This window comes from Aegilops tauschii, chromosome 5, assembly GCF_002575655.3.
Source record: "Aegilops tauschii subsp. strangulata cultivar AL8/78 chromosome 5, Aet v6.0, whole genome shotgun sequence".
Classification (NCBI taxonomy): Eukaryota; Viridiplantae; Streptophyta; class Magnoliopsida; order Poales; family Poaceae; genus Aegilops; species Aegilops tauschii.
In genome coordinates, this window is record NC_053039.3 from 574,034,841 (window position 1) to 574,056,891 (window position 22,051).

Genomic DNA, 22,051 nt, shown 5'->3' on the forward strand with positions numbered 1-22,051 from the left:
TAGGAATTTTTTTGAAATTACTGCCTTCCCCAACACTATGTTATCCAGGCATATTTGGAAGATCACTAATAGTCTGAAGAAGAAAAATCTTCTTCTGGTTGGTGCTACATGATAGAATAAACTCTAAAGCCCGGCTCAAAAGAAAAGGATTTCACATGAGCAGCTATTCTTGCTGCTTATGCAATCATAATACCCGGGAAACATTGCTGCAGCCCTAGTGGCATTGTGATTTTGCTCTGAATTGCTGACATTTGCTAACCATTGACATGCATAGGGGTATTTCAGTTTGTGAACGTTCTCTTGTACATTCCTATGGAGCACCCTGAACATCTGGCTACAGAGAAATGGTAAGATCTTCACGAATGCAACTCCATCGCTTCAAGCATGGAAGCACTCCCTCAAGGAAGATCAGAAAATGCTTAGTCACATAATTAGGAAGAAGCATGTTGCTTGCTTTCATGCCTGGATATACTCTAAATTGTGATCCATTTTCATTGTGTTGCCCAGAACTGAAATACACTGAGCCTTTCTTGCTATTTTAGTTAGCTTAGCTAGCTTTTTCCTCCTTTTGTTTTGCTCCTCTATTTATCCATTATACTTTTTATATATACTAGTAGTACGACTATCTTTTTTGATGCTCTGCACCATAGATCAATTGTTCTGTGGTATTGTCATCAGTATATATATATATATAATGTATAATACATAAATAGAGCAAAACAAAAGGAGGAAAAAGCTAATTAAGCTAACTAAAATAGCAAGAAAAGCTCAGTAAAAGTGCTTAGTTAATTTGCATTAGTCTAGACTTAGTTTCATCGAAACATCCATCTGTATATCTAGACGTATGCCCAAGATACTTCCTCTATTATTATTTACTCTGCGTGCTAGCTTTGTCCTAAGTCAAACTTTACCAGCTTTATGCAAAACAATATGGACAATAACAAGTATAAATGATGTTCCCCAGAAAAACAAGTATATATGATGTGAAATATATTCAGTGATAAACCTAATGATATTTATTTGGTAGTTTAGGTATTAATAAATTATTATGCAGAATAAATAAAAACAGTGGAAGTAGTGAATCTTAAGGTGGCGGCATGTATGCATGCATTAAGCTGCAGCAAATAGTGCATGTGCTGTTGATTATGCATATGCATGGCACCATGCATGCAACATCAGATGAGAAACTTCTATCTGGGGTGATGAACCCAACCTCCTTCATGCATTCTTAATCGGAACCTTCCTCGACCACTCTTCAGCGAGCTTCTTGCGGACCTTCTTCTTTGTTCTATACCTTAATTACCTATCTCCAAGAATAGTACTACCTCCGATCCATCATAAATGTCGCAGTTTTGAACTAACCTCGATTTAAGACTGCGACACTTGCTTTGAATTGGTGGGAGTAATATAATACTCTCTTCGTCCCAAAATAAGTGTCTCAACTTTGTACTAACCAGGTTTACCTTACAGTGCCCCCGATTAATTATTGTGCTAGTCTCAGCTTATTGCCTCCTTCAGCTCTGCGTATGTGGCCTGCTGAGAAACTTATATTGGTGTTCTGACTGGCGCCCCATTCTGGTCAGAATGAATTATTTGGTCAAAACTGGAATTTGTCATGAGTGACGTCACATTGGAATAGAATGTGACAAGTCAAGATGGAGTAGAAGGTTGCCATGTCTGAAATGGATAAGGAAAGTTTCGAGGTTCCTTCCTAATAAATTAAGGGCATTTTGGGCAATACCAAATAGAAGACAAACGTGCTTGTCCTAGCTAGCTTTGCTACACATTCAGTTGTGCCTATCGGACCCGCGATTAGCAGCAGACAGCGACCAGCTGCTTGTCTAGCTACTTTTTTTTTTTGAAACGAAGGCAAAAGATTTGCCTCTTCAATTAAATAAGGGAGAGAACAGTTTAGAGTTTTTTACAACGCACTCACAAATGCGGCATGGCAATTACTCGGACACTATTATGTTCCGTAGTTTTTTACGCCGGTGGTCACCCATAGTTTTGCATCTTCTAAAATGTTGGTAAAAAGAATCGTCGGCGGTGCGCTTTTGTGGCGGAAAACGCGGGCGTTTCTCTCGTTCCAAATTACCCAAGAAATGAGCATGGTGAGAGAGGCCATTGCGTCTCGGTTAGGAATATTATTGTCGGTTCTTTTTTGCTACCACGCGTTGACGGTTTCATCCAAGTGCCACTCGGAGGTGTCCATGTGTGCAAGTCCAAGCTGCTCTATGATCAATCTCCAAAGCCTAAGCGTGTAGCGACACTTGAAGAAGAGATGTGTCCCCGTTTCTTGTTCCCTCTTGCAAAGCGAGCAAAGGCCACAGTTTTGCCAACCACGCTTCTCCAGACGATCGGCTGTCCAAATCCTATCTTGCAAGGCCAACCAAGCAAAGAATTTAATCTTCGGAGGTGCCCAAGCCTTCCAAACCATACGGTCCATGGGGGATAGGGTCAAGCCAAGAAACTGAGCCTTGTAGGCGAAGCTCGCCGTGTATATCCCGTCGTTCGCATGGTTCCAAATGATATCATCTTCCGCTTGCATATCAAGGCGGAAGTCATGCAAGAGCATCCAAAGGTTGAAGAATTTCGAGATGTGGTTGACAGAGATAGTGGTGCCTTGCTTTATTTTGAGGATCCAAGCATTCTCCTTGATAGCCTCGCGCACCCTCCAATTCTTTCTTATCGAGGCCTCAAAAGTTAGCGGTGCGATGTCCTTGGGCATACGACCAAGAAGCCAAGGGGAGTCCCAAAAAGGCGTTTTAGCGCCATCCCCGACGGTGATAGTCGTAGATGCATAGAAGAACTCACGGTCCTCTACGGTGCAGGGGTTGCCAAGGCCAACCCAAAGTTTTCTGGGCTCCTTCCATTCAAGCCATAGCCATCGTAACCGCAAGGCCCTTGCGAACTTTTCGGTATTGAGCACTCCAAGGCCACCGTACTCCTTTGGTCTGGAAACCGCATTCCAGTTGACCTTACATTTGGCTCCCGTGGTCTTTTCCGCACCCGACCAAAGGAAAGCCCTCTCAATCTTGTTGAGGTTATCCAGCGTGCTAGGGGGCACGATGAGAGGTGTGACCGAGAACACCGCTTGAGCCTTGTAGGCAGAGCTCGCCGTGTATATCCCGTCGTTCGCATGCTTCCAAATGATATCATCTTCCGCTTGCATATCAAGGCGGAAGTCATGCAAGAGCATCCAAAGGTTGAAGAATTCCGAGATGTGGTTGACAGAGATAGTGGTGCCTTGCTTTATTTTGAGGATCCAAGCATTTTCTTTGAGAGCTACTTGTATGCACATGTTACGACCACACGCCACATACCCCTGGCTGGCTAGCTAGCTATCTAATTACACAGGAGAAGTGGAAAATTGCACTCTACAACTCGACATATGTATCCAAATTTTCGTGTGTATTTTTTTCAATGACAAGCGGAATTTATTATAAAAGTTCACCTTAAGTCAAAGAACCATATACGTAATAAAAATTATATCAAGGTCTCTAGGCTACTACCATTGCCAAAAAAACTTGAGTAGGAGTCGAACCCTTGAAACGACCTAAAGCACCTATCATCATATCTCGCCGTATCATACGCACGATGTGAGATCCTCACCTCGTCATCACAAAAGAGACGATAGGAATCTACACCAGAGCTCCGTCGATTCAATCTATCCGGATATGCTCGTGGAGGATCAAAACTCGAAGACCAACCCAAAGAAGACACACCATCATCCATCCAAGCACCGCTCTGGGAGGACAAAATAATCGTCCTAACCTAAACTACTAAGTGAAGCTGAGGCGGGAGGATTCCATAGGCTGGTCGTTGGAGCCTTGAGGGGAAGAATTGGACCCTAAACCACAGCTTACAAGGAATGGAAGAAAAATGATCTATGAATTTCATCCGGATGATTAACCGACGTGCCAATATGCTATGTGTGCTAGGTGTCATTCGGTGCTGGCGAGTTTGCCTGCAACTTGACCAAAAAGAAGAAAAGAGTGTCTAAAGTTCTATAGACTGACGGCTCCTGCCTAACCGCAAATTACCGTTATTTCCTCCTTTTCTTTCTGGAAGCGGACCCCAACGGACGCATGCACGACAAATTAATCGCAGATACGTACAATGTATCACATGTTTTTGTGCCAGTGGAGTGTTACATTCTTGGGATCCCTACATTCTTCTAATCTAATCCAATTGTTCATGAAAGACACACGTGGTGGTGGCCGGTCCGGTCCACTTGGCACTACGTCCACTTGATTGTTGCTAAATAAGCTAGCTCATCAGCTACACAAGTTCAATTAATATTATTGGTATGAATTCCCCATGATCGTTCACATATCCTATTATGCTCTTTTGCTTCCGATCTCAAATGTACGTGATGAACAGTGAATATGAAAACATAAAAAAAAATCTGATTTTCCTTTTTCACCTGCAGCAACATTTAGGTTCAATATTTTCTGAAGAAATTACTGCATTTGATATAAAAAATAAATCTTTTGTGGGAAAAATAAAATAAAATAAAAGTTCAAAAATTGCATTTTGTGTAGACCACCGACTTTGTTTTCCAGTCCGTAGCACCACGAATGTCATTTCTGCACGAAAAATACAGGCATGTCTAATACTTGAACATGTCCACCGCAAGCATAATTCAAATCTTTTTTAATTATTTTGTTTTTTTAATTGTACACTTCATAGAGGTGGATATGAGCTTGGGAACCAAAACTCTATGTCGTGACGGATTCTTTTTGTCTTGACAGTCACCACTAGTGCCAGGAAATTTCAAATTTTTGGATCTTAACATTCATGAATCCGTGTCTTTTTATGGTTTCCATAATTTGCTGGAATCTGCATCTCCATTTCTAGCACTATCTCAACCAACAAAATAATATTCATGTCAAAACAAATGTGCCCCAGCAAACTCCACGTCGCCATCACTTGCAGTTAAACAATCAAGGAGACAGAGAAGCAGAGCATTTTTTTTCCAATAATTCCAACTCTACCCTCCCCTGCATCATTCTCAGGTCTCAGCACTGCTCAAAGAACTTCGCGCCACCGGTATAAATTCCATGGAGCCGCGCCTCCATCCGTTCCAACCTCCAACTCCATCTCTAATCCCAGTAGCACGGCCTCTTCTTCTCCGTCTTGTACATCTACGTCGCCCCGGCTAACAACCGGCGTCGACAACCTCCTGGCCCGCCGTGCCATGACCACACAGCGAAACCACCACCGAGCAGCAGCGGAAGAATTCCCGCTTCACTCGCCGGGCTCCTCCACCGGATCCGCCGACTCCGCGCCCTGGCACCACCGCGCCCCGGCCACGCCGCCACCTGTGCTTCCGTTCGACACCAGCGACGCCGACGAGATGCTCCTGCTCAACATGCTCTCCCAGCACCGCGAGGTCCAGCAAGCCGCGGCCGCGGCCGCACCGACGACGGCGCCGGTGAATCAAGAGGCCGATGAGGAGGACAAGGTGGCACTAGGTGTGGATCGCGCGTTCCGCGGAGTGCGGAAGCGACCGTGGGGCAAGTTCGCGGCCGAGATCCGGGACTCGACGCGCAACGGCGTGCGGGTCTGGCTGGGCACGTTCGACAGCCCTGAAGCTGCGGCGCTGGCGTACGACCAAGCTGCGTTCGCCATCCGCGGCGGCGCCGCCGTGCTCAACTTCTCGGCCGACCAGGTCCGGCGCTCTCTCGAGGGCGCCGCTGACGACGTTTGCGGCCGTGCCCATGGCGTATCGCCCGTGCTCGCACTCAAGCGGCGGCACTCCATGCGTAGCCGGAAGGCCACAGCGGTGAGCAAGAAGGCAAGGGCCGCGCGTGGCCAGCCAGAGGGCGTGGTGATGGAGCTTGAGGACCTGGGTGCGGAGTACCTCGAGCAGCTGCTTGGCGCCTCCGAGGACACGGCGTCCATGTCTTCATGGTGCTGGAGCCACCACTCCATCTGATGCAAGTCAAGCACTCAGGCGTGAAGACGACGGATGGGTCGCTCGCTGTTTTTCTTTCTTATATCTTTTCTTATCATTCATGGTGATAGAATTCAGATAGCTTCGTTGGGATTGAGAAAACCATTTGTGAAATCGATGGCTGAGCAGGTTTGGAAGGGCAAAATATTTTGGTTTGAATCATGTCAAAATGAATGGTTGTGAATAGTTCACCAGATGCCTCGCGTATCTCACATCTTACATTCTTAACAAGCTAATCCCCGCTACTACCAATTCTCTCAGCATGCATACTCTCCACATCATCCTTATGCTATGTCAGGCGGCAAGTTTGGGTCACTTCGGCCGTTTCTTTTCAGACAAAGAAGACAAAAAATTGCTTCAAGGGATCAGGATAAAGGTGTGGATAGCGGACGGAGGATGTAAAACGGCGGGTTTTGTGTTGCAAAATGTACGGTCACGTATCAGGTGGTATATTCTTACTCAAGTTGATTGGCATTGAATAGTTCGATTGAAGCAATGGTTACTGCACTCAAATTAATTGTAATATTCTAACTTTAGTTATTAGTATATGGCCAAAAGATCAAGATAAAATCACTAGATAGCTAGCTTTTCCATTGCCAAGAAAAACAGGTAGTGGATAAAGACAGTCACCACGTTTGAATTACTCTGACGTGGATTGTTCCCAAAAAGAAGGCAACAAAATATGGAGTAGGAGTTAGACGTGTGAGCGATAATGCTGACGTGTCATGTCAAAGAAGAAGAGATCTCAGCTGAAGGTAGATGGATAGGTACATGCATGCATGTCTTGACCAGGTCAAGCCCAAACATTTTGTTGAGCTAGTGATACCCAATCGAAGAGTTAAATTAGAAATATTATTCCCGAGTGTTACATTGGTGGTGAATATCTCATGCCTGAATACGTCAACATTTCTGGCATCCCAAAGCTTGAATAAGGAATGGAGAGAACCATCGTGGGCCAAATTAGGCACTTTAACTATGCTCACGTGCTGAGTGTAACAAAACATTGGTGAATACAATGAACGGTGCCCCCTATGATAATGAAGTTAGTTAAGTGGCTTGCAATTCGGTGCAAGTGCGATGAATCTAGCTGGTTTTTGCTTCCATCCTACACTGCTGCACAAGAAGGTACTACCGCTTTTCCAATTTGACTTTTACTACTTTCTCTACTGCTTTTCCAATTTGACAATTACTAGCGAAAATTCATTTCTGCACCTGCGCTGACGAAAAAAATCAAAACAAATACTAGAAAATTCGAAAAATTTCAAATAAAATTTGTGTGGTAGAAAATTTGATCCATGAGACCCGCTCCAAATTTCAAGTCGTTTGGAGATATGAGCAGCTCTCAGCAAAGAAGCCAAATTGGAGGTCTGTAAAAATGTTTACTGTTCATGTACTGTTTTGTCCCGATTTGTCTTTTTTGCCGAGAGCTGCTCATATGTACAAATGACTTGAAATTTGGAGCGAGCCTCACGCATCAAATTGTCTATCACACAAATTTTATTTGGAACTTTTTGAAATTGTTTTGAACTTTACGAATTTTTTTCTAACCAGATGCAGATGAGCCTGGGCACCAAAACGCCCTACTCACTAGTACTTCTTTGCTACTATGACCAACTATGTACTCCCTTTGTTTCTAAATATGAGTCCTTTTAAAGATTCTAATGCGGACTACATACGGAGCAAAATGAATAAATCTACACTTTAAAATATGTCTATATACATACATATGTAGTTTGTTTTACAATCTCTAGAAAGACTTATATTTAGAAACGGGCGGAGTAGTAGTCTCTACCTAATATTAAAGAGAGGATTGTTTCTCGAACTTTTTTCGTTTTCTGTGGGACCAAAATAAATTTTCGTCCGTCGGCACCCATGCGATTTCTCGTTCGGGAGTTTTCTTGTTCTCCTGACGCACAGAGCCATCATGGGCCGGCCCATTAGCATACAGTGAAAAAGTACAAGGAAAAAATCGTAAGACGCACAGAGCCATCATGGGCCGGCCGATTAGCGTACAGTGAAAAAGTCCAAGGAAAAATAATTATACCGCAAGGAATTGAACCCAGGCGCTCATGCTAGATCCCTAGGAAAGGTACCCACTGGACTAAACAAGACTTGGTGTTTAATTGGTAGTGCAACGTCTTAAATTAAGATAATAGTCGCGCCAGATACTGAGAGTAAATCTTTTTTTGGAAAAACTGAATATATTTTTGAACGCGAATATTTTAAAAATATTTGAATAAAAAAGTTGAAACTCGAACATTTTTTTAGAAAAGAGAACAATATTTCATTTTTTATATTTTTGAAACCTGAATATTATTTAAAACGAACAATTTCTGCAAACTAGGAGGTACTGTAGTGATTTTTTTGAATTGCAAACATTTTTTTTAATATTTTCTGAATTTTCAATTTGAGAAGGCAATCATTTTACAAAACACGTTTTTTTTGGAAAACTGGGAGGTACTGTAGCTAACATTTTTCTAAATCTATACCTATTAATAAAACTAGGTGAATTTTTGAAATATGCCCACGGATGCATTGTTTTAGTTCAATTTATTAAACTAGGGATATGAAAGGAATCTTTGTCTCCGTCGCTTCTTCATGTACAACCAGCCTCGCTCGGCCCAGTGACACCCGTCAAAATGGATGAGGAGTCCAACTAAGGTTTCATGATCTATGTGACACAAACTACTCAACCACTAGTAGAAAAAGGGGCTTTGGTTCAGCCAGAAAAAAGCATTAATACCGGTTGCATTACGAACCGGGACTAATGTGACCATTAGTCCCGGTTCAAGCGGCGAGGGCACCGTACAGGCATTACTCCCGGTTCAAATGGGACCTTTAGTCCCGGTTGGTGCCACGAACCGGTTCTAAAGTGTGCGATGCCCATTAGTACCAGTTCGTGGCACGAACCGGTACTCAAGGTCTAACCTTTAGTACCGGTTGGTGCCACGAACCGGTACTAATGGGGTTGAGACCTTTAGTACCGGTACTAATGGTTCAATTTTCAAATCCTATCCCCCCCCCCCCCCCGTGTATCGCCTTTTCAGTTTTGTAAAAAGCAAAAGAAAATGATAAACTTCAAAAGTTAAAATCCTTCGAGATGTAGTTATGTTACCACATCTACTAGTTAGGAAAATTTAAAAACTTAAATTTGGACATGTTTTGCAAAAAGTGTAGGGAAAATGTAAAACGGCTATAACTTTTGCATACGATGTCAGAAAAAAAGTATAATATATCAAAATGTTCAGCACAAAAATCCGCACCCGATTTTGACCGCCTACGGCCTGTTTGCAAATTTTTAGAATCCTCAAATTCCAAAAGGAAAAAAGTTATGTTCAAATTTCAGTTTTAAAAAAAAATCGTTAAATCTGGTCAAACTATGGTCAAACTACTTATTAAAGAAGTATTAGTGTTACTAAATAATTATTCAAGAATATTAGTGTTACTAAATAATTATTTCAGTTTTGTTGAATTTTGGTCAAATCTGGTCAAACTGTGGTCAAACAATGGTCAAACTACTTATTCAAGAAATATTAGTGTTACTAAATAATTATTGTTTTTTTAGAACAATAGTTTCAAACTCAAACAGTGAAATGTGTGACTTCATGCTCAAGCTAAACTCCTGAGGGTTAATAGGATTGACATCTTACTATTGTCAGGAAAACAGCAAGTGCAGACTTGGAAACGAGGGAGAATAGAACCCGGAAGTTAAGTGTGCTCAGGCTGGGGGAGTGGGAGGATGGTTGACTGTTTGGGAAGTTAGATGATTTGGAATAATGAGGGGTGATTAAAGATTAAATTGAGCAGTGATGAGGTGTGATTAGAGATTGAAGGTTAAAATAATTCAGAAATTTGAAAATCAGAAAAAAAATTCAAAAAAAATTCAAAAAAATCCTTTAGTACCGGTTGGTGTTACCAACCGGGACTAAAGGTGGACCTCCAGGCAGCAGCCACGTGGAGGGCCTTTAGTCCCGGTTCGTATAAGAACCGGAACTAAACGAGGGGGGGGGCTTTAGTAACGACCCTTTAGTCCCGGTTCCAGAACCGGGACTAAAGGCCCTCTAGAACAGGGACAAAAGGCCCTTTTTCTACTAGTGAACTTACATGATAATAACACAGACATATATTATGTGTAGTGCTTTTCTCTATTATATTAGCCGGATAATAAAAAAATATTTATTCAACGTTCTTGATCTCGCTGGATACAAAGGACGCTCAACGATCCAACTATTGGATCTCGCCAACCATGGTTAGTGATACCACCAACGACAAGGATGACAAAGAGGACAAGCGGAAACATGGGCATGGTGTTATACTAAAATAGAGGATGTGGACCTGAGGATGAGGTATTAGTCATGTTTATTATATTAGGGGCATGAGGGTGAGGTCTTTAGCCATGCTCAGTGGTAAGGGTGTGTGAGGGTTGTTGTTCTCCCGGTGCAACGCACGGGCATGTTTGCTAGTGATTAATTAAGAGTGCATGGAAACTTAGGACTTGAACTCACAAAAGTAACTGGCCCTTTGGATTGGATTATAACAGATTAACTAACTGCTCTGGCCAGCATAGCTAGCAACCTTAAGGCTGCCCATGGGAGTGTCATAGCTAGCATAATGCATGTCAACTAATTTTTTTTATCAAATGACATAAAATTAAATGAAGAAAGAGAAAGTTAAGTATCATATCATGATATTGTATCATATCAAATGTTGTCATGCATGCAATAATTTAGGTTATCTAAAATATTATAAAATATCATATTATGCATTGCAAAGGTAGTATCATAAACTATTATCATATGCATGATACTACCCACTGCCGGCATCCTAATTCTGCTAATATAACTAGCAAAGCAGATCACCAATAAACAAAAATAGGAAATCACATGATGACAGTGACATACTGGCTGCTGATCCTGGAGTGACCAATACAACAAGGAGTAATCAATTAATGAACAATCCACTAGAGCTACAATGTGTGAATTAAAGCATTCATGTGTGATGTGTTTACGTAGGATGTACGTACGTGGTGCAAAACTTTCTGTTATTGGCGCCGTCATTGTCATCCATACGTAACAAAGTCGCCCATGCATCTGGCTGGCTTTGGTAGTAGGTAGTTGTGCTTAGTCAGAAGATAATATTCATAGTATGTTTGTTAACATTGTCAAAATTGCATGGTGTGCATCCTAGTCAGTTTCTTGGAAACACCCCATATATGTATCCTCCTAGCTAGCTAGCGACTTGGCGTGCCCACATGTCCAACATGTGCGAATTGCACGTACTACCAAATATGTTGGATCAAAGTGTGAATTAAAGTAAATTAAATTGCCGTGGTATAGTGGCACATCATCCCTTGACCAAATCTATACTACATAGTTGGTCCAGATTAAAGTATAAACTATGTAGTAGTCATTAAATTGCCGTCGACAGATTGAGCGTGGCGGATTGCTGGTCCGGCAAGGTAGAAAAATAATATATTTTTCCCACGGACCGCTGGACTGACATTCTTCTGTGATCGGACATGTAAAAACAATGCACACTTGCCCCTTTTTGGTTGTGATTGGGGCTAATGTGATCCGGCACGGGCTATGTGAATTTCAAATTGCATGTACGAACGGACATTTAGGGGATAGCTTTGGATGGTCGGCTCCTGCATCAGTGTTCGCGGACTGGTTCCCCCACCCTTCTGGTCCGCAGACCGATACAATGTCAGGTTTGAAAGTCAGTGTTGGAGATACCTAATCTAGATGCCAACAACTTTAACTGGTTGGTCCTCCATCAACTCTTACAGCGTTAATTACCATCATGGGTGTTTCTAAGCTCCCTATGTCAGTATGTGATGATCTGAATAGGATGGTGCGGAACTTCTGGTGGGGCTCTTCGGAAGGGAAGAGGAAAACACATTGGCTGGCTTGGCCCAAAATTTTGGCACAGAAAATGAAGGGCGGACTGGGCTTCAGGGACTTCCGCCTGTTCAATCAGGCCCTGCTAGCCAGGCAGGCATGGCGCTTACTCACTAATCCTGCTAGTTTATGTGCGCAGGTGCTCAAGGCGCGCTACTACCCGGAGGGCCGCCTCGAGGACACGGTGTTCTCGGGGAACGCCTCACCTACCTGGCAAGGCATCCAGCACGGCCTTGAGCTCTTGAAGAACGGCATCGTGTGGCGCGTCGGTGGGGGCCATAACATTCGCATATGGCGTGACCGTTGGCTGCCTACTGAGCCGTCGCGCCAACCCATTACTCAGCAAGGAACCTGCCGACTAAGGAGAGTGGCGGAGCTCCTCGACGAGTCAGGCAACTGGCGAATGGACCTCCTCCGTCGCCACTTCCTTCCTCCGGACGTCAACTCGATTAGTAGCATCCGGACATCGCCGCGCGTCACCGACGACATCCTCACATGGGCGCCGGAGAAGAACGGTATCTTCACCGTTCGTTCCGCCTATCGACTAGCCATGGACGAGCGCGAGCGTCCATTGGCAACTTCTACAAGCAGGGCACCGGATGGTCGTCGCGCCATCTGGAAGACCATATGAGGGTGCCCTGCTCCCCCAAAGGTACGCGTGTTCGCATGGAGAATTGTAACCAACTCGTTGGCCACCTGGGCTAATAAGTTCTCTTGCCACCTCGAGCTTACTGACATGTTCGATATGATCATGGATGCCAAACTCAGATACATATATGATTTTCTTATCGACATAGTTGGAGTATTTGGACTCAGAGAAATGGACTGGTTTTTTATCAGATTACATGCTCAATTGAGGGATCCATACAAGTTTTTAAGGGTAACTTTAAACTTGCTATGCATAGGGCTAAGCCTAGCCTTGAGGAAGGTGCTTTCATGGTTAGATAATGTATGAATAATCCCTAGTTTGTCTTTTACCTATCTCATGTAACCCATCAGTGTACATCATCACCATTGATTATAAGTGAAAATGACACACACAGTAGGGGGCCTTCCCTAGCGTTTTTGGGTTAAAAAACCACACAGGAGAAGTGGACGATTACACTAAACTGCATATATCGTCTACATATGTAGTCAAATTAAGAGCAGATTTCATCCTATGATCCATTGGCGTGTCAATATGTCACGTTTGCTAGGTGTGATGAATTGGCCTTGTTATCGGTCTCAGAGACTTTGCGTGCAACTTGACACAAAAGGAGCCATCTAGACAGACTTCATGCTTGTCTAACACGTATCTAAATTTCTTTGTTTTCTTCACGATGTGACCCACGGCCAAGTTCCAATTAGCGCACGCACGTCAAGTTGCAAATAGAATATACTCCTATGAGCACTTGGTGTTCTAAATGATGGAAACAAGAGGAAGAAGAAGGGATAGACGGACGAAAGAACGTATTATGCACCTGCGAAATATATGTATGGAAGGAAACCGGTTAGTAATAGTGTTGCAGGGAAAGGTGCAATGCACGCACCGCCTAATACTAAAGTACATGTGGCGGTACGTATTATGCATGGAAATTCCATATGCATGGTAACAAACGAACAGCTGATAATAATAATAATAATGGATATTATATGTGCTACCCACAAGAAGAACTGATGTGAAGGCCAGGTGCATTGCATTGGACCTATGCATTGACTCACGTGCGCTTGCAGTAGGATGGCGACTGTCGTACTTCCACTTGACAATAAGACTAGCCACAATGGGTAGTAACATAGACTAGTAACATGCCCATGTTACTAGTCTATGTTACTACCTCTATAGTGGGGAGTAACATATGTGTGGTAACATGAAGCACTTCATTTATTAGGCTATAGACACACCTTGCCTTGATATGTGTGATGTTACTTATACTAGTAGTAACTAAATATGTTACCATTTTCATCTCTGTTTTCATTTATTGCATGCTACATCATCTATTTAACCTAGATATGTGTGATGTTACTATCTATGTTACTCCCACTGTGGGTAGTCTAATCCACTAAGCTGGGCCAGCTATAATAATTCTATTAATATTACTAGTATGAGTTTTTCCCATGACCCGTCACACACCTCCAAGCTCAAATGCATGCACACGGATGAACACCAAAATCCGAAAATTTGCACACAATAATTGAAAATTATGAATTTTGTTAGCGGCAAACACTGCAATTCTTTTTTTGCGTAAAACATGTAGAAACTCAGAGTCACCAATAGTGCCAGCAAATTCCTAAATTTGTTGAGTTTTTTCTTAAACATTCATGAATTCATGGAGTTATGTTTTTAATGCCGTAATTGGCTTGCATTTGCGTCTCAATTGTTAGCCCTATCTCAACCTACAAATTATTGTCACCCCAAAAACTTAGGAACTCGGCACGGCATCCAAAAACAGTTAGGGAAGGCGACCAAGTTCTCAATAACCAAGCCTCTATATCTGGGAGCGTTTTCCTCCCCAGATTCATCCACTTGGTTGAAAAAGTCGTCTGGGTAAATTTGAATGTGGCACGTGTATTTTTTTGGTACACGGCTGTGTACAAACGTGTTGTGGTTTCAGAGGTTTATTTCAAATTTTTTGAACTTGTGTGATGGTTCTTTTGGTTGGTTTAGCATATTTGATTGCATGTGGGGCAGGCTGGCGTGGTAGTTCTTCTGGCTCTCGGGACTTCTCCCCTTCTCTCGCGAAGACTCCAGTGACCGGTTGCCGCTTGCCGCTCGCCGCTCTACCACCGCCCCGCCGCCCAGCGGTCCACCGGATCACTATATAAGAAGACCCCGGTTTCACCCATGCACATGCACAGGGGGGCGCAGCTGCGGAATCCATCCCCGCTTCGCTTTTTGCCCTGCACGAACAACGCTCCACGGCCGCCCTCCTTCTCCTGGTGCATCAGTGCCATGTCGCCGTTGCGGTCACTTTGAGATGGACGTCTGGAGGGGCGAACCGCTGCCGGGCCGAAGGTCATGGACGTCGAGCCGCTGGAGCGGCATCGCGGCTACCGGGCCGAAAGTCATGGACGTCGTGCCGTTGCGGCCGCGTTTGCCTGCGAGGCCACATGCAGAAACGCAGGACGGCGCCGCTGTGGCACACGACGGCGAGCCGGTGCTGGACCGAAGGCCATGGACGTCGTGCCGATGGATGGCATCATGGGCGCGTTCGCCTGCGGGGCCACGGGCAGCCAGGCCGGACGGCGCCACTGTGTCGCCCGTCGCGCGCGCCGAGTAGCGCTTCATCGGATGGCCTCGGGATACTTCCGCGTCACGGACGGCAGCGACGAGCCGAGGGTGCCGTGCGGATCTGAGGACCGCGGCTGATGGCCGGTATCGCTTCCTCGGGAGGCAGCGGCGGCACAGCGCCTCTTCTCAGGTATTTCCTTCTCTTCCTCTTTTTCCCTTTTCATTATCTTCCTCGATCGATTAATACCTGAAGTTGATGTTGGACTCCGCTGCATTGTCATACTCGATTTTCAGGCTAGGCGTTGTCTTCCTGAATTTCCGTCCTCCGGGTCTGCATCTAGCGCCGCCGTTTTCGACCTCTCGGACTGAGCCCCACCGTCGCCACCCACATGTACCGCTCCCAATCCAGCCTCGGTTGTTGACCCGCTGCTCTGCGCCTCCCTCATGGAGAGAGGGGGTTAATTTTGTTGGATTCTCTCCCGGCAGGTCTTCTATTCTCTCTGATTCCCTCGCGGCTGGGCTTCTTTCTCTGTCGCGGCAAGAGTCGTCGTTCAGGGACGTTATGGGGATTTGGGTGCCGGAGCAGGTCGGGGCATGGAGGCCCGTGGTGGACGCCGTGCACGCAATGGGCGGGCAGCAGCTAGCAGGTGAGCTTCGATGGCCGCCGCAACGCGTGAGGGACTGACATCATCGAGATGGCTGGGCTCGGAGGAGATGCCCCATGTCATTGACAGGTTCGGACGTGCCGACTGGAGCGTCGTCGACGCAGGTATGTGCACGCACAGAAAATGCTGCTTCGGTCAGTGTTCTGGCCTTTGATGCACTCACGCGGTCATGCCTTGCCATGGCATGCTTCGACGGCGTGAAGATTTTTTGGTGCCAATGGCTACTTCCTGGACAATGGATACGGCGGCCCGTGCAGGTTCGCGCTGGAGGTGATGAACGCCGGCTGGTGCGGTAGCGACCACCGGGTGGGCATGCGGCTGCAGCAGTATAGTTAGACGACTCAGCCCACCTGAGCATGCGCTGGTGCTACACGTCGTGAGCCCGCTCAACAGCCATGGCGTGATCTATGTTAGTTTGTCTCACTCTATATTGTAATGGGAATGAATCTATTTTCATTTTATAATGGGGACCAATGCGGTGCATAAGCTACATCTTTACCCTACTCTGAATATGTCATGTATTTTCAATTTCACCTATTTCCATGATATGATATTCCTGTAATGTTGTACGTGCTCTGAAGAGCTCTTTTTACACGGCGTGCTCATAATAGTTGGAGCAGATATTTCCTTCCTTATTGTTCATGTATTGTTTTCAAATAATATTTATGAATAATAAAAATGTTTGTATATTATAATACTAATACTTTTTAAAAATAAATTCACAAAGTATTTTAATTATAGAAGCATTTCAATAATTATACGCACATTTTGTATAGTTCAATGTTTGTATAGTTTACAATATTCATAATTTAAAATCTAAACTGTTGGTATGAATATTTAATCATGTCTAATATTTAAATTATAATTTTGCTGAATATAAGTAATGAGTAAAACTTATACACAAGTTAATATTTATATTAACTAAATATTTTTATTTTAAAAGAATGTTTAAAGTTTATAAAAGATTATTTGTGCAATTCAAAATATATAAATGCGTTTGAAAACTACATGACATATATAAAAATATTTAAACATTGTAAAAAATATTTGTGTAAATGAAAAAATGTACATTGCATTTAAAAATGTTGAAACATTTCAAAAAAATACATTGTGTAGTTTACACTATGTACAAATATGTTCGCATAGTTCAAAAAACTGTTCCATAGTTTTTTTAATGCATGAACATATTTTTAGTGACACATATATTTTTTTAAATGTCACATACTTACATAGAACAAGAGTGATAAAAACATGTGTCCCTCAACTACATCACATGTCGCAGTTGCCTGGTGGTTAGGTTATGCGCGAGTGAATCGCCATGTCAGAGGTTCGAACCAGCCGGTTGCACTTTGTATGGTTATTAGATAAATTTCTTCATTAAATTTGTTTCGGCCCGCGCTCATAAGATATACAACGTAGTCGTGCTAATGAAACGTTAGGTACTCTTGATGGGGTGGTTGTCCAAGCAAGCCACCCAGCAGTACGTCGTGGTATCGAAACCCCCGCCCCATTGTTGTTTATTTATTTGTTGAGGGGCATCCTACGTAATAAATAAAAAGAGAACCAAGGGCTTTTCTACAAACCTATCATACAAGAGCATTTATCGTGGCTGACAGCGGGCCGTGCCACACAGGCGTCGACAAATACGCATGCATACGGTGAGAGTGACTGTATTTGAACAGTCTCGCAAGTTTGGTGACCACAAACACGTATTTTTCAACTTTGTGCATCAAAGTGACCGCTGTGTGCAAGTTCTAAGACCTCTGGTGTATTTACCTCCTGAATCAATACACATGTACACATATACATGGGCTAGCTCTCGGTGAGACGAGGCCAGTAGCAGGGAAAGTGCGTCAGATCATAAAAGAGTAGGATAAGGAGAGGATGTGTACAGACAATATACAAACGTTACTTCAATGGCAAGCTCTTAACAATCTTTTTTTCTCCTCTTGCTTACTGAGGCTGAACAACGCTATGCATTTTAATGGCCCTTTTGACCTGCTGTTTATTTTAGATTCTGGTTGGGCCAGATTTTATTCATATGAAAAATGTGAAGTTTGTACTGTCAGGTTCTAGCTATCAAATGCTCACCATGTCAAGAGGACAATGCAAGGTATAGTTGTGAGTTGTCATTTTCAGTATTTATTATTTTCTGCTGCACACCAACTTTACACAGACATTTTATAATTTTCTTTGAGTGTATGATTTGGAAAGCTTACTTTTCTCTCCCAGTGTATATTTTGGAGAGAAACAACTACAATCACTGTACTTTTTCTTCGTGTGGTGTGTTCCCATCGCACTAGCTATGTCTCTCTGTGTTGTGTGTTTGTTTCCCCGCTGAATCTTCTAAGATACTCCATCCGTAAACTAATATAAGAGCGTTTAGATCACTACTTTAGTAATCTAAACGCTCTTACATTAGTTTACAGAGGGAGTAATGATCAGTCTAAAAGCGCATTGAAATGTGTTTGCTTTTGACTGGCTTCAGGCTGAGAAAATGTTTTTTAATTGCTATGCAATGAAAGAAACTTAGTCACCAGTTAGACAATAAAGAACTGCAACAGATTGGAATACCTATTGGTATTTTTTTCCTATACATAATAATTGGTACTTCCAGTTTTATACGCAAACATTTTCTTGATGTATAGCTGAAGTGTGTATGGTCATAAATTAGTGATTTAGGCATAGGTCCATACATATTGTTGACAACATCCAGCGCTCTTTTATCTTAAACCAATAATACTTGTTGTAAATAATAAACACACTTCTCTTTTTTTTTTGCGGGTGAATAAACACACTTCATATCGACAAACCGTATCGATGGGCGCGGCGTGCCGCCGCGCGGGCTACGCTAGTAGTTCCAACTCTGCCCTCCCCTGCTTCTTTCTCAGCTACTCCACTTTTTTTCCTGTGCATTTGGGGCTTATCAAGAACCTTTTCGTCAGCCTAACCAACCCCCTCGGTCCCTCCATCATTATAAAAAGAGTAAAATGCATTCGAGGTCATTGAACTTGTGCCAAAAGCTCACTTTGGTCACTATACTTAAAAATACAGTCAATGCGGTCATTATATATGACTAGAGGTAATTATACGGTCACTGTCTTACCGTATAGCTTTGTATTTTACTTTCTTGACTGGTCAAACATGAACATGACAGCACCCTCTCTCTCTACCTATGTGGATCCAACCAGTCAGTGAAACAAAAAAGAATATGCAGCGTCGAAGGAGGATCGAGCCTGCGATCTTCCCGCTGATGCCCACGTACACCAACTACTGCGCCCACACAACTTCATGACAAACATGTGTAGAGCCACGCATGTTTAATTAGCACAGAACACACTTTACACTCATGCATGCAAAACTTTTCCAGCCGTCGTCAGACTACTTATATGACAGTCGACAGAGGTCGAGGCGCGACGTCGTATTGTCGCAGTTCTACGTCGGCGTCGCCATCCTTCTGGCGGTGCATGTCCTCGGCGTCGTTGCCATCCTCCTGGCGGTGCATGTCCGGTGGCAAGGCGGACGCTGGGCAAAGCCTAAACGTGTGAACCGTCGTCGAGCTCATCATGGTGTCCACGATGTCGAGCTAAGGCATGTGCGGCTGCGCGTGCATGCTGATGAACAGGAACATGGCCATGTTCAAGTGAGGACACCGCGCTCAACTGCTTGTGCCCTAGACGCTGGTCGAGAACACGTTATTCCTCACTGTTGGCTGCATGAATATGCATGCGCGTGGAGCTCAAGAAGATGGTTAAGGAGGGAAGGTAGCTGAGAGCACTAGTGCAGAACCGGGCTTTAGCGCCGGTTCGTAAGGGCCTTTAGTGCCGGTTCTGCAACCGGCACTAAAGAGTGGAGACTAAAGGCCTCCCCCTCCCCCCCCCCCCCCCCCCTTTAGTACCGGTTCATCATGAACCGGCGCTAAAGTGCCACCACGTGGCACGAGCCAGGCCTGGGTGCGTGCAGGACATTAGTACCGGTTGGTAACACCAACCGGTACTAAATGTTTGGGGGTGTTTTGGTATTATTTTTTATTTTTCCTTTAATTTTGTGTTTTCAATTTAATTTAGTGATTATTTTAGTTGTTAAATCAATAGGTGAAATACCGCAGATTAGTTTCGACTGGATGCATGTGGATCCTAGCTAAGTGATCAAGTATATGCCATATACATATTATACTTGATCACCTATAATTAAGTGATCAAGTATAATATGGATATGGCATATACTTGATCACTTAGCTAGGATCCATCCAGCTGAAACTAATCTGCGATTTCTTTTATGAATAATATAATAACCCATCATCATCATCATATTAATATAAAAACTCTTGCATCATATCATCAACAACAGTAAATTAGCTAGCTAAAAATCATCATAGTCGACATTACCATTGTTTAATCATCATAGTCATTACCACTATCTAATCAGCACCAACACTAGCTTAAAGAAAAAACATTCACTTGTACCAGAAGCAAAGATGTCATCGAGTTCAACATGGTCATCATATTATAAGCGTTCATAACACCACAAAAGCAAATCACTCTTTGAGATTAAGTTCAGGACGAAAAACACGGACATGAAAGGACAAAAGTACTAAGAGTATGAACTAGCTAAATCACTCATGCTGCTCTCTCTCTCTCTCTGGTAAAATAGCATAGAACATGTATAGCTCTCCGGATTCATCATACTGGAGCATGCAGATGAACCTGTCTCCTAATCGTGGGCTGCGCTTCTCATTGCTGCCCCCTAGTACTTCTCTGTTGGGATTGTTAACAATTTTGCTCCAATCTTTCACTATTAAGCATTCATCGCTGTTAGAAATCCTGAATGCACTCATGTGCAATGTAGGATATCTTGGCCGTAAACTAACCATTGGCATGTGACCTTTAGTCTCGATCCACTGAGGCACAACTGTCATCGGGAGTCCCTGTTGAAGAACATCGTATAGTAATTAATATACTTAGCAATGAAAGTTTAGCAAAAAAATAATGTATGCAAAAGATGCACTAAGGACAAATAGTAAAAATCTTACCATCTTTCGTAAATAGATGTGACCGTAGTTCAATACGATCACTATTGGCCGCGCGTTTTGAGTACTAACATTTCTAAGTGCAGGAAAAAAATTTGTCTTAACCGTATGAAGATCCTCAAGCCATGAAACATAATGACTTATCTCCTCGCAGTTTAGTTCAGCTCCGGGACAGTAGTAGGTCCTGTCTACCAAGCGCCCGACATGTTTGCTTGAATGGAAATAAGCTGTCAATAGAAATTAGTTGTCAACTATTTTTGAATAAACAATATCAAAGACATAAATATGGTTGAGAAACTCACGTAATGGTAGAACTGGAGGCGTCTGCACATCGACCCAGATGTCTCTATTACCTTCAATATCATCTTCCGGACGAATATCAAAGGTGATAACCATATCAGGCTCAAATGCATAAGCCTTGCATAGTGCTTGCCAAGTTTTGCATTCAAAATAGGTGTACGTGTCTGCATTGTATAATTTGACATTGAAAGTATAACCATGCTCGGTCTTCAGGTAAACTCTCTTTACCTCCATAGTTTCCATAGAACTGAAACCTATCTTATCCAAGACAAAAATTCTTGCATGGCAGGGGATGCGCTAGTAGAATAGTGAAAATTTAAAATTATAAGTTGAAGCAAATGAAGCATATATAAGTCATGCTTAATTACGAAAAAAGACTTGTCGTCGTGACTTACTGTATCCACTTCGAAGGTCTCATCCAGCTTGATGCTGAAGCGCCTATCGTCAACAAGAAAATTTCTGTCGCACAGGCCGCGCTGATCTTCACAGTATTCACACTTAATGAAATCTTTTTCGTCGTCAGACGACATTTTCTATGTTCATATAGGTGAAACATTAAACACTTACTAGTTCTATTAATTCAACTACTTCTATTAGTTCAACTAGTTCTATTAATTCAACTAAGCATTTAATAAAATAAACTTGTTCTATTAATTTTCTTACTAAAATAAAGTAGCTAGTTCTATATAGTAATATTTTAACTAGAGTACAAGTAATGGGATATCCTTCAGGAAGATGCCCACTAGCGGTTAGACTCCGAGGCCGACCTGGCGACCTTGTACCCTGGAGGTCGGGTACCCCGGGTGTATTGCACCATCACGGTCAGCCTGAATGTGGGTAGCGCAATGAGCACACACCTAACCAGCACCCTAGGCCCAACAATTGACATTACCCGCCCCTTCTAGAGAGCGAGGCAAGCTCTAACACGGGTGAGGACGAATTGCAGATGACAAGGCGTCGTCTTGCAGTAGTAATTAGGAAAGTCGGTGA

At 43.3% G+C, this 22,051-nt stretch overlaps 2 protein-coding genes and 1 long non-coding RNA gene across 3 annotated transcripts; 2 read left to right on the forward strand and 1 right to left on the reverse strand.

The window, feature by feature from the left end:
• The first annotated feature begins 5,045 nt into the window (after positions 1-5,045).
• On the forward strand, positions 5,046-6,425 carry LOC109743745 (ethylene-response factor C3). Its single transcript, XM_020302834.4, has one exon. It carries the CDS (start codon positions 5,201-5,203, stop codon positions 5,939-5,941), a length of 741 nt encoding a protein of 246 aa, XP_020158423.4. The 5' UTR covers positions 5,046-5,200; the 3' UTR covers positions 5,942-6,425.
• Positions 6,426-11,761: 5,336 nt separating this feature from the next.
• LOC109743746 (uncharacterized mitochondrial protein AtMg00310-like) lies at positions 11,762-12,490 on the forward strand. The gene has a single exon (XM_020302835.1). It carries the CDS (start codon positions 11,762-11,764, stop codon positions 12,488-12,490), a length of 729 nt encoding a protein of 242 aa, XP_020158424.1.
• A 7,695-nt stretch (positions 12,491-20,185) lies between these two features.
• Positions 20,186-22,043, reverse strand: LOC141022763 (uncharacterized). The gene is made up of 3 exons (XR_012183805.1): positions 21,064-22,043; positions 20,765-20,988; positions 20,186-20,659 (listed from the first exon to the last, which is right to left on the reverse strand). It is a non-coding gene; the product is annotated as an uncharacterized lncRNA (long non-coding RNA).
• Between the last annotated feature and the right edge of the window lie 8 nt (positions 22,044-22,051).